General features: G+C 36.3%; 2 protein-coding genes and 1 long non-coding RNA gene across 3 annotated transcripts in view; 1 reads left to right on the top strand and 2 right to left on the bottom strand.

Annotated features, from left to right (window-relative positions):
* Positions 1-551, top strand: part of LOC139127495 (tyrosine-protein kinase receptor Tie-1-like) — a 675-nt gene extending 124 nt beyond the window's left edge. The window contains exons 2-3 of the mRNA XM_070693413.1: positions 219-318; positions 473-551. Coding sequence (XP_070549514.1) covers positions 219-318; positions 473-526 — 154 coding nt within the window. The 3' untranslated portion in view covers positions 527-551. The remainder of the gene's footprint in view (positions 1-218; positions 319-472) is intronic.
* Positions 552-2,141: 1,590 nt separating this feature from the next.
* On the bottom strand, positions 2,142-2,748 carry LOC139127490 (uncharacterized). The gene is made up of 2 exons (XR_011551019.1): positions 2,710-2,748; positions 2,142-2,511 (listed from the first exon to the last, which is right to left on the bottom strand). It is a non-coding gene; the product is annotated as an uncharacterized lncRNA (long non-coding RNA).
* A 3,307-nt stretch (positions 2,749-6,055) lies between these two features.
* LOC139127466 (kin of IRRE-like protein 1) lies at positions 6,056-12,381 on the bottom strand. The gene is made up of 8 exons (XM_070693388.1): positions 12,312-12,381; positions 11,480-11,680; positions 10,412-10,675; positions 8,958-9,263; positions 8,440-8,580; positions 7,422-7,440; positions 6,459-6,535; positions 6,056-6,268 (listed from the first exon to the last, which is right to left on the bottom strand). Exons 1-8 carry the CDS (start codon positions 12,379-12,381, stop codon positions 6,252-6,254), a joined length of 1,095 nt encoding a protein of 364 aa, XP_070549489.1. The 3' UTR covers positions 6,056-6,251.
* Between the last annotated feature and the right edge of the window lie 217 nt (positions 12,382-12,598).

The following is a 12,598-nucleotide window of genomic DNA, read 5'->3' on the forward strand; positions in this document are numbered from 1 at the left end:
AAATATACATGTATTTCTGCGTAGTTCTTTAGCAAATGTCGGTGGTCCTATGTAGAATGACCAAAGAATGAGGACGAAATCTCAACCAATATATTTCTTCATTTTTCTGCATGTGGTGTGGTAACATAATTCAATCCGTTCTGTGGCGTGCTTATACTTCACGCGATTGGTTTGTACGTCCTCTTATGAACATCTGCCTGTTAACTAATCTTCTCTAGATACCTCCTTGTGATGAAATGTTGGTCCGAAAAACCGAAACGGAGGCCGAAGTTCAAGGAGATTGCTAGCGAACTGGAAGAATTGGAACTGGACAAAGAGGTAACTGTTAACTCTCGACATGCCGACTTAATACTTCTTACTGTAACACACTCACCCAAAAGAAGGTAAACGTATGAACTGTGTAACCGGTTATCATTCAAATATCTGTGTGTGTATTTTGTTCCTGAATTTGTTTGTTATTTGTTTTTCGTAGGTTTACATCGACATCAAGGGTGCTTATGAAGAGAAGATTACAACTACGGAGTAGAGAAACATCCCGATGATTTGAGACTAGACGATTCAAGTATAACTCAAGCACTAACTTTGTAACGCTCTGCTTAGCATTGAGCACTGCAATTTCCCACGAGAACATCTCTATACTTCGAGATATATTATATATATATAATATATATATATATATATATATATATATATATATATATATTATATATATATATATATACTTACAGTTCATTTAATTTTGTTTAGTTACTCAGAGAAAACGTTAAATTGAACTTATTTTGTACATTAATAATGAGAGGGAAAGTCTTACGTCAGTGTGTTGAGAATATAGATCATATGCTCACGTACATTATAAAGAGGTTCAAGGTTGTTGTTTTACTTCAGGTCAGTCCTGTAATGTTTTTAGTCTCAATTACATTTTACTTATGTCAAATAGAAGGCTTCACCAGTGAGTCCTAGTGGATATTTGCATTATACACCAGTTTACAATTTCTGACACGGATCTATACTTTAAAATTATTTTCGCGATGAGAATACCACATGTGTCTTGTCAATGTCAAAAAAATAATCTCAGTTGCCGTTGATAAATCTCGAAATTAGCTATCAGGATGAATTTGATATCACTTTTATTTAATGGATTTTAAGTCCACAGAATTGTTACTGCAGTAAGGAAAGCATATAAAAAGTCTGTAAACGAAAATGAGTTTAGGTGTAATTTATTAATTTGCATATTAAAGTGATAAATCTAGTAGATACATCTCCACCAGTCAGGATAAAACAGTGTATAGTATTGTGATAAGTCTTATTTTTACTGAGATTGAAATTATACTCAGTTTATTTGGTTTTCTTTCTCTGTTACACGATTATCTCCAGATTGTGTAGTAAATTTATGTTTATTCACTGAACATTCAACTTTAAAATAAATGTTTCGTCTGCAACTCATCCGATGGTTTGTGTAGCTCTTTGGGGTTAATTAAAAAACAAAACAAAAAAAAACAGGTTTTCTGAAAATCAAAATTGTTTTCCCCTCATAGAAAACACAATGATGGTTGCTTTGTAGACGACATCCACTTCATGTTTCTCTGGAACCAAAGCTGCGCCGATTTCTATTCTTTGTTTGAAAAGGAAACTATTTAAGGATGAAAATTTGAGCCAAACCATGCTGTTGTTTTTCTCTTGAGCCACCTGTCGCTCCATATGCTACACGAACGATGTGATAATTACAAGTTTGGTTCATGAACAGCGAGAAAAAATGAACTTGAGATGAAAAACTCGTAGTAGGTATCGCTTTCTCTTTATCATTTGTCCTCCCCAAGAATGCGAATTCAACGATGGAAGTTTCTCTGAATACCACTCAGGTCATGTGACCTATTGTTCTTGCCATCCATTTATCCCTGAAAACACGACTGACACCTATTGTTCTTATGCAAAATAAGTAATCAGTCATACTTTTATTCATATGTAAATAAGTAATCACCACACTTTAATGAAAGAAAATCATTATCATATCAATAAAAGTGTAGTGATTACTTATTTAGATATGAACAAAAGTATGACTGATTACTAATTTGCAAGAGAACAATAGGTCAAGTCGAGATGTCTAAAGCATTCACACACATTCAATAACAAAATGAAGACAATTTGTTCAACTGATATGTTATAGCATCACATTTTATAATTCAATTTTAACTTTCTTTGGACCATGCTCAATGTAAGCAACATGATTTGTTGATGAAGACTGTCCATCTTTAGATTCGGCGTCTTCTTGGGTTGGACCAATCTTGTCTGTTTTGTTACATTGTTTTGTCGTAACTTGAGAAACTGGTTTACTTACAGATTCCTCTGATTTAACACTAGATGGAGGTGGTAGTAATATATTCGACACATGCTTTTGTTGTGCAGTAGACATACATTTGAGGCGCGTAAACCGTCATCTGATCTGTGACCTGTTTGTTCTTTGATAAGCTGCTCATCGAATCCCTGATGGTACAGAGATGTTGCCGCATTCACCTACAATTATCAAACACAAAACATATGTCACAAATAGCATGGAAATAAGTACAGCCTTTTTGTAACGTTTGTGGAATAGTCGAAAGAAATTCTGTGATACTGCCGCACACACAACAAATTGTTTTGGTCAATGAATTTAATTTTATAACTTTACAGAATTCGTTTTGTGTATAAATATTTTAGTAAAAGAATAATTACCTTGCCAGAATATCCAGTGTGCTGGCAGTCTGGCCAAGCATCTTTGTGTAAAGACGTATATTTTCTGGCAGGAGAACTTGATTATCCCTTGGCAAGGGTCATCGATAGTACAATCCCGTCGGTGTTATCATCGCCAAGTACTTTTTATAAGTTGAAGTACACATCGTGGATTTTATGCGCTCCGTAGTAGCGGCTGCTCTTATAGGGCAGTTTGCCCGTGTAAAATCCACTTTGGTTGTTTTTACATGGCCGTCCATGGAACTCTAGGAAGTCTCTTGGTCATCAGATCAGACAAGTGCAAGATCCATCTTGACCAGTCGAAAACACGAAAATGGTATTGAAAGCCTGATGCATCCACGACGCAATCACATGCATCTACAGATTGAATTCCTTCTCGCTAGCCAATAGCCAACAAGATAGAGTAAGGCAAGCCATTTATTAACCAATCAGACTAACAGTTTCCTTCTACACAGGTGCATTATACCACTCTGTAGCCCTTATTCAAATGCAGATTTGCAGTTGACCAGAGCCCTTGTCCTACTTGTCTGGGATAGGTCATTCTCCAAACTCGCATGCCAGGTGCATAATGACCTCTGTGAACCTTTCGACGTACAATGGGTCACTCCATTCCATTGTGGGTATTCAAATCAAAAGTAGACGATTTATTGACAGTAATTTTCAAATTTTAGAGAAGATTGGCCTGTTTTCTTGGTATAAGTCGTTAATCGCACCTCGTAGGTGAGCTGTTACAGTTGTAATCACCACACTTATGGTCAGGAACTTGTAAACATCACTCGGCCTTCGGCCTCGTGATGTTTACAAGTTCCTGACCATAAGTGTGGTGATTACAACTGTAACAGCACACCTACTCGTGCAATTAACTATACATAATACTGAATGATATGGAAAAATATCAATGTTAATGTTGAATAAAAGGCAGAGAAATTCGTTGCGACCCTTCTATAAATAGGTGCACTATGAGGCAATGGACTTGAACTTGTGGCATGTAGCACTGCATGAAAACCCAATAATACAGATAAATTCACATTAATGAGTTACCTGTATTATAGTATAATACACGTGAATTCACATGAATCCACATGAATACAGGCTTGCTGAATACAAAAAATGGATTCTGAGTGTATTTATTTGTATATGCACTCTTCAGCTAAAATACAGGCAATAATCCATGTTAATACAGTAAGTATTATAGGGTTTTATGCAGTGTAGGAGTGAACAGTGATTATCACTTTTCTTAGCAATAGATAAGGGGTGCCTTGACATTGCAACGGAGTTGTCACAAGGTGCAGAAGTCCGCCTACTCAAACCTTTGTGACTGGGTTCTCTTCTCTTTGGGACCCCCAGTGAAAGTGTAAAATCAAGAGAAACAGGTTTCCGAGTTTATGAGCGTCTTTATTTCTGAAGCTCAAATCATATGCATATGGTACTATAGCACACAAAATATCACAAAGAGACAGTCACCAGTATCATGACTGCTAAGCAGACAAGGTGCACTGTAGGTATGAAATATAACAGAAAATAGAACGACACGACGCAACATAAAACCGTAGAGGCAACACAAGGACATAGAACATGTAATGAGTTACAAACAGGTGGTGGTTTCATACAACTTGCCCTACTCTTGCTAATGGCATATGCAGGCTGTCGAGTCCTTGGCCGTTCAATATCACACGGTTGCAAACAGTGTCTCAATGTCAGGCTTGCTCACAGTGTCTCAATGTTCAGGTTTACCCAAGGTGTCTCTCAGAGTCCGTGTCTAGCGGAGTTTAGTGTGGTCAGTGTTGTGGTTTAACTCATCTTGTAGGCTCAGTTTCAGGCACATGGTCGCACAGGCCTTCCAGTCAGGTATATATCATTCTGGTGTTATCAGTTCCTCAGTGTAATTCGTTCTTCACGCTGGCGCTGCTACTGACTGGAGCCTTTATAAATGCCAACCCAGGTGCACAATTCCACCCACTGTACTATTCATCCGCTAGGATAATTAATTCATAGTCATTGTTCTCACTGCTTAGCAGTCTATTGTTCTGGCCGGTGACCCGAATATCATAAGTTGTCTCGGAGCTCTCATCAGAAAGTTATACAATCAGCACTAACTCTCTCACCAACTCTATATAAGTACATAATCCTGACTGCTATAACCACCTATCAAATGACAAGAGACAAGACATATATAAACAGACAAAACCACACGCTGTTGATACTTTGTGACAGAGTTTGATCAGTTATGAAAGTAAACCTTGATAAAGCAAGATATCAAATATTGCGTCTAGGACCGTCAAAATTATACACAAATGTATTATTATTAAACCCAGCTTCAATGGGGTTCACAGTATCTGCGTCAATTACCGTGTATTCTTAGATTGGAACCATCTCCACAGTTGAATGAAGTCTTGAATGAATAAGAAAATGACATTTAGGCTACCCTTTCGTACGCCATAACAGCTTAATTCAGGTCCCGAACAAGGTAAAATAAATGTAAACATGATTGAAACTAATTTTGAATAATCGGGTGGTGAAGTTATGTCTGTTTAATCTGCAAATGTAAACTCATCTGCATTTTTTTAAAAGTTACACACTTGTTTTTATAAGTAATTTGTAATATTGCAACATTCAGCTATAGGGCACCTAACATTTTCGAGAAATTTGATAAAAAGGAAGATCTAATTCGTTCAAATTAGTTCAATTCGTGTTTGTATAACTTAGCGAAAGTAATAGAATGAATCACACACATAAAATATCTGTCAAACAAATCGAGATTATAATTTTTATTTGAAACAAAAAACATACAAAAGTCACCAAGCCGTCGTTGCTTTCAGATTCGTCCGTAAGGCAGTGTAAAACACTCTCTCAAATGTTTCACATGATGTACGAATCATTCAGACTAATTAATGTAATGGCTTGTTAATGTCATTAAATGCTCTATCTGTGTAAATTGACGCTATATTGTAATATAACACATCGTAATCTACATATCTACATCTCTCTTCTCTCTCTTCTCTCTCTCTCCTCTCTCTCTCTCTCTCTCTCTTCTCTCTCTCTCTCTCTCTCTCTCTCTCTCTCTCTCTCTCTCTCTCTCTCTCTCTCTCCCTCCTATGTTTAACATGAAAATCATATTAGTTAAAAAAATTAAATCTTCGTCGTAAGACGCATACCCCGTGTATATGAATTACAGATATAATATATTTATAGTTGAATAAATTGCCTATATCCAGATAAAATAAACATTTAAAGATAATATTAATTAACCCATAATTCATTTGAAATCATGAAAAATAAAATATTATGAAAAATTAGAAACATGTTTGATATGCAATATTGGTATAGTATTATCTGTTTACTAAACCGATGCAGGTTTATTTCTATCCGTATAAAATTAAGGTGTTTGCAGTGTTTTAGTACATTGAATGGCAGTAATGACGGACTCTTTTATTAGTATCCAGGCGTATATAAACGGAGAGCAACGCAATGAATACTTCCCGTTACTCTTCAAACTTGAACTTCACACCGAAAAGTTCACAGCATCACTGGTATATATTTTCTGTAGGAAAATTAATATGAATAATTGAAGTTGTGGCAATGCTGTAAGACATATCAGCAAAATAGGTATTCATTTCTGCACATGGCATAGGTCAGCTTCGATGTTAATTTCAAAGACGTTTTTAAAGCAGTTGCAAAATAATCATGTAGAAAGAGAAGTGTTAATATAAGGTCACGTGTTTGCAACATACCTTGAGCCATATATCCATCGGGCGGTGTCCTGTCCATCTCTAATTTATCCATATCAAGTTCATCTGTTGTTTCACCACTGTAAGGATAAGTTATTGTGCATTAGATTTGCATAGACATGATATCCTTATCATCAAAGAATAATAAACAGAGCAGGAGGAGGAGGATCAAACCTAACTGATATCATTGAGAGCCTAAAGTTGCAGAAATACGCAATCGTAGACAAGCTCGAATAGATTCAATGCTCCCTATATTTTTCTCGGTCTGTCTGTGAACTAGAGCCTGTCGAAGATGCCCTACTGTTCAAGAATTCACCATATCACTAAGTGTGTGCAAGGAATGTGCAGTATTTAGTTGTTTACAAGTAAGTTAAAATGCAGGCTATAATTCAAAAAACGTTGCCCATAATTCGTAAACATGCACACCGGTTGCAAGATGATGTTTTGTACATAAATATACTTTTAACTTTGAAGACGGAGAAAAAACATACATTTTAGAACGGAAAAAAGTCAAATGTACAAGTGTTGTCAATATAACCCCCAGGTTTCACGAACTAACACGATTGGAAATAAATTGGGAAAAGAGATGTTGTAGAAATGATTTTTTCAATCAGCAAATTTAAGATAATCTACTTTCTGAACGGCAATTTAAAAAAAAAGATTAGCTTAAATTGCAGAGTCATTTTTTTATGAATCATTTGTAATATTGCAACTTTCAGCTATAGGGAGCCTAAACCTTTGGTAAATTTGAACAATGGAGAGATCATATTCTACCAAATTAGTTTCGATCTTGTTAAAAGCATCCATACAATTGTAAACTCAATGACTCTAAATAGACCTAATTCATTTATACTTGATTCATTGCTAAGCTATGTAAATGAAAACAAAGCCAAAGAGAGAATGAAGACAAAATCGCAAGCACTATCAATTGTATATAATTCATAGAATAGAGATACACAATCTTACCTGCCATTAATACCGGAGGCTGAAAAAAATGTAAAGATCCTTAAGTCATTCGCCTTTGACAAAGTGTACATCTCCTCTCTCTCTCTTCTCTCTCTCTCTCTCTCTCTCTCTCTCTCTCTCTCTCTCTCTCATTGCGTCTTTATCTATCTATTAATAGTCGCGCCAGCGGCTTACTGACTACGCATGCGCTTATTCATAATATACTATGCGAGTAACCGGAAGTGTAACCTTCTTTCGTGGCGCGCCGCCATGTTTTTTGAGTGCTCGTAAATAAACAAATTCGAAACGTACTCTCTATTATTTTATAACATGGCCATTAATAAAATATATATTTTTCTATTAGCGAGTAATTATTATTATCCATCCTGTCGCTTATTACAAAATTTCTTATCACGCCTAAAAATTAAAAGAAGAGAGAAACTGTCGTGCATATGAACGAGAACATTCGCAAAGAATGCTGGGATTGAATCTTAGAAAGGCGGCCCTCTGTGTCAATAACTATATGCAAAATTTACCCGTTTTTAGAAGTAAACGCTGGTTTTTCAGCTTACATATCCGAAGTTTGGCGTTACAGTTATTATTGCAAAGTTAATGATGGCACAATACGTCCCTTGTTAAACACAATAGATAGTAATCATGGTAAAAATTGCAAATTCATGTCAAACTTTTTTACACATAACACAAAATCTATACCTACAGGGTCTGACATCGTGTACGTGAACTGTCATCAGAGGGTAAACCGGTCATACTTGGACAAACGTATATAGAAAGTAACAATTAATTCTATTATATCCTTTATGATTACTAATCATGAATCCATACAAATAACATTTTTAATCTCAAGGCGCGACACCAAGGCTGAGCCCTATATAATATTATGATGTATTTCGCCATCTAAAACAGACATGTGGAATAGTTGTTGAATACAAGTCAAAAATGACATTTTTACATATATTTCCATGCGTTTACTTAACACCTAATATACAGTAATTTACAATCGTGGAATTTTTGTACGTACCACTTTGCTTGAGCCTGTATTTTTCTCGTTTTCTCCGTTTATTTGTTTTGCGGATGATAGCGACGAATATAATGATAAGAATTAGAATCCCGACAACGATAACGATGATGACCGTCACATTGGCAGCGGGGTCGTCCTTATCTGTTGTAACGAAGAAGCAAAACCCACGGAAACTAGTAATGGCGATGATTGATACAATCAGATAGTTGTCGTATGTTATTCGAAACAGTATGTTAGAAATTGGTGCAACGAATCTTGAGAACGTTTGTCCTACCGAGGATGAATACTGATATGGGGGGGGGGGGTTCCAAACCAAAACTGGAATGAATAGGTTCTTTAAAGAAAATATGCACACTATAAAACAAGAAAAAATCGCTAAATGAATTACGCACTGTCCAAACATATGGGAGATTTGCAACGAAGTGTCGATACATTATGAGAAAATTGACAGGTACAAAAGTTTGAGCAACACTTTTTTTAATTCGCAGAAAAAGTAATTTTCTTTTGTGTATACTTACAGTTCACAGTGATGTCGATTTTGTTACTACGTCCATCGTAGTCTTTGCTGTCGTTGAACGACGCCCAGGCAACACAGTAGTAGCTACCAGCAGACCATCTTTTGATGTCAACGATATCAAATGCGTGGCTTGTCACTCCGCGGTGATCCTCAGTCCAATCAACTTCGAAGACACCGGTAACGTTTGACAAGTACAGAGATATCTTGTACGGATCAGGGATTCCATCCTCTACCGTGCAACGTATCGTGATTAAATCATTCTCGGCAACAGGTCCCGATGGTCCTTCAATTCTTACCAATGGCGGATCTACGTTGTGAAATCATACAAAAAGAATATGCATCTTTTTTCTAAATATAATAGGTAAATAAATATAATTATATAAATTAATCAATCAATTAATTAATTAATAAAAATATACACCTACGAGTTATTAAAACTATGTGTGTGTGGAAATATTTTAAAAAGTATCGTGTTGTTGATATTATTATTGTAACTGAGTAATTTAATTGGCCGATAAGTATTATTTAAGCAATAATATTTAACCACCCGGCTTACTATGGAAAAAAATCTTTGTTCAACATAATGTAGGGACGGAGCTGAGTACATTATGGAGTGCAAAGTTTGCTTTCGTTTATTATCGGTCGGATGGGGGTACATCATTGCTATCAATTAATAGATTTGACGATGTCAGTGAATTTGTAGAGTTAGAAAACATCTTGGGTAACAATAATGGAAAATCGGATAAATGATCAGTAATAATCTGAGGGTATGACCACACAACATTCAATGGTATTGACAAAGCTATACTATATTTACAAAATGCATTAGTTATACAATTCTTATAAATGAAACCGTTCACTTACATTCGACAACAAGTAACACACAGTGTCATTTCCAGTCGCCATCGTTCCATCGTATAGCGTATTACTTGCCCTGCATTCATATACACCAGCATCATCGCGGTTGGCTCGCTCTATATTGTGAGTAAGATTCGATGACACTAGGAATGTCACCTAAGTCCAATTGTAGCTCTCAGCTAAGGGATTGGCATCGATGCAAATCCAGAAATGCATCTTTCACCCTCCATTACGACAGTTATGGAGCTATTTATTTTCACATCAGGGCCGTCTAGAAGCATAACAAACGTTTAGAATTGCAAATTGAGATTTTTTGTTTACAGCAAAGCGTAATAATTTTATATAATATCTTGCAAAACGAAGATTCACAGCTAGATCGATTGATAGTAGATCTAAATGTATGTAGCTGGTATGTAGGTACTGTGAATAAAGTTCAACGGACAGATGATCGCATGGGTGGATGCCTGAATATATATTGATAGGTGATCGACATTGACGACCATTTTGTCAATAAAATATGTCACAGTGACATATAAGCTTAAACGATAGGAGTACCAACAATTCTGAAAAGAAGACGTGATGTGAGGTTATACTCACACTGGATAGTCAGTTCTGCAGTGTCGTATGCCACGCCCATCGAACCGTCATGAAAGACATTACCAGCAATGCATGTGTAAAGACCAGCGTCATGCCGAGTGGCATTGCTAACACTGTGGCTCAGGTCCGTGGAGATGACAGCTCCATCTTTAGTCCAGTTGTGGTAGTTTACTTCCGGGTTTGAGACGACGTTGCAAGTAAATGTGGCCAATTCACCTTCTTTGATGGTGGTATTTCGATTACCAATGGTTACCTCAGGAATATCTGAAATTAGCACAAGTATGGTGTAGACTTTATGAGACTAGGATTACGAAAGCATCATTAAAACCATTTAACGGATCAATATCACCAAAAGGCGAAGGTTAAACATCTTAAAATCTCGGCTTAAAGTCAGATCAGAAACCTGCCAAATAATTGATTTTTATTTAGAACTTATTATATACATTAATTTTGCCGGAAAAAGAGTCTGCATAAATCCTTGTGACCTTTACCTAGGCGGTAACTAAGAGACTATCACTAACTAATACAGCAGTCTGTGTGAAACAGCCATCCTGCTAAACTTGATTCACTCTTGAGGGCTTTCACAAACATTAACTGGATCGTTGTCTTTAGCAACACAAAGGTTAAAAGTTGTGCCCTGTGTGTAGTTTAACAAATGTATTCACTACTGTTGCACCACAATTAGCGTACGCTGTTTGGCGTTGTTTTGGAAAAAGTATATCCGCTAAAATACTCGCAGAGTATTCGACTAGTATCCAACTGACAGTCTTCACATCCAGTTTCCTACCTTCAATCCAGGAACAAATTGAAGTTTTTTGTTTAAGAATTTGCTGTACGTTAAAACTGTCAAATTTGTTCTCCCTTCACGCTTATACCAGGTCAATCTTATCTCTGTTTTCGTCGGTCCTTCTTTCAACTGTAAAGAATTCCATTATTTGCCCCCTTACCCAAATAACTGATTATATTTATTCTACACATTTGTAAACGGGATGATTCTGACTTACATTCGACATCGAGTTCAGTTTCGCTTGTATCCTGTTCCAAGTGTTCCATCATATAACACGTTACCGGCAACACAGGTATAGACCCCGCTGTCAAGTCGTTTCGTCTTCTCAATAGTATGGCTTAGATGTGTCGACAAGACAACGCCACCATTAGTCCAGTTGTGATAAGTCACTTCCGGGTTTGAATCAATGCTGCAGATAAAGGTTGCTGTTTCACCTTCCTTCACTGTCAGAGTTGCCTTTCCAAGTCTTAAATCCGAGAAATCTGCGAATTATACACCAGCATGCAAATTTGTAAAGTGTTCGTTCTACGTTGTTCAATAAAGCTTAATACAACCTCTTAACTTTACGTACCACAGATACATATTACTTGCTATCCTATAGTAAAACATCGGCACCCGATGTCTAAAAGTCTGTATTTCATTCCGCATTAATAAAAGGACATGCATACGAAACAATATTCATATTAAAGATATGATACAACTGATAAAGTAACACGATTGGAACTGATTTGGGATAATTGGATGGTAAAGGAATGTCGATTTTATCTACAAATGTAATCTCATCTAGTTTTCTTTTTACGTTACACAGTTGTTTTTATGAGTAATTTGTAATATTGCGACATTCAACTTTAGGGCATCTAACATTTTTGAGAAATTTGAACAATATGAAAATCCAATTATCCCAATCGCGTTACGTATGTTGTTAACGCTCAATATACTCCCTCCCAGTGCAGCACTTTAGGCGCCATACTTGTTTGTATGTTTCTGCTTCTGGACACATCTTCTGATTCATATAGATAAACTAAATAGTCGAGTTACCAGTGTTTGTTTTTGAAGAAATGCTTAATATTTTATTCTTTTTGCAGAAATGTAAAGGAAGGTTTCGGAACTTACATTCAACATTTACCATGGTTTCACCATTCGCTGTTGCTGATGTGCCATCGTAAAAATCAACACCAGCCATGCACACGTAAGCTCCTGCAACACTTCTTTGAACATTGTTTACCATATGGCTAAAGTCTGTCAACACGACAGCGCCATCTTTCGTCCAACTATGGTAAGCTACTACCGGATTGGAATTAATTTCGCAATTCAAGGTTATATTTTCACTTTCCTTCACTGTAACAATCTGCTTGTCAACTATTATCTCGGGTATATCTGTCATTCAAAACCCAGTATAC

Source organism: Ptychodera flava, unplaced genomic scaffold, assembly GCF_041260155.1.
Source record: "Ptychodera flava strain L36383 unplaced genomic scaffold, AS_Pfla_20210202 Scaffold_32__1_contigs__length_2955704_pilon, whole genome shotgun sequence".
NCBI classification, from domain to species: Eukaryota; Metazoa; Hemichordata; class Enteropneusta; family Ptychoderidae; genus Ptychodera; species Ptychodera flava.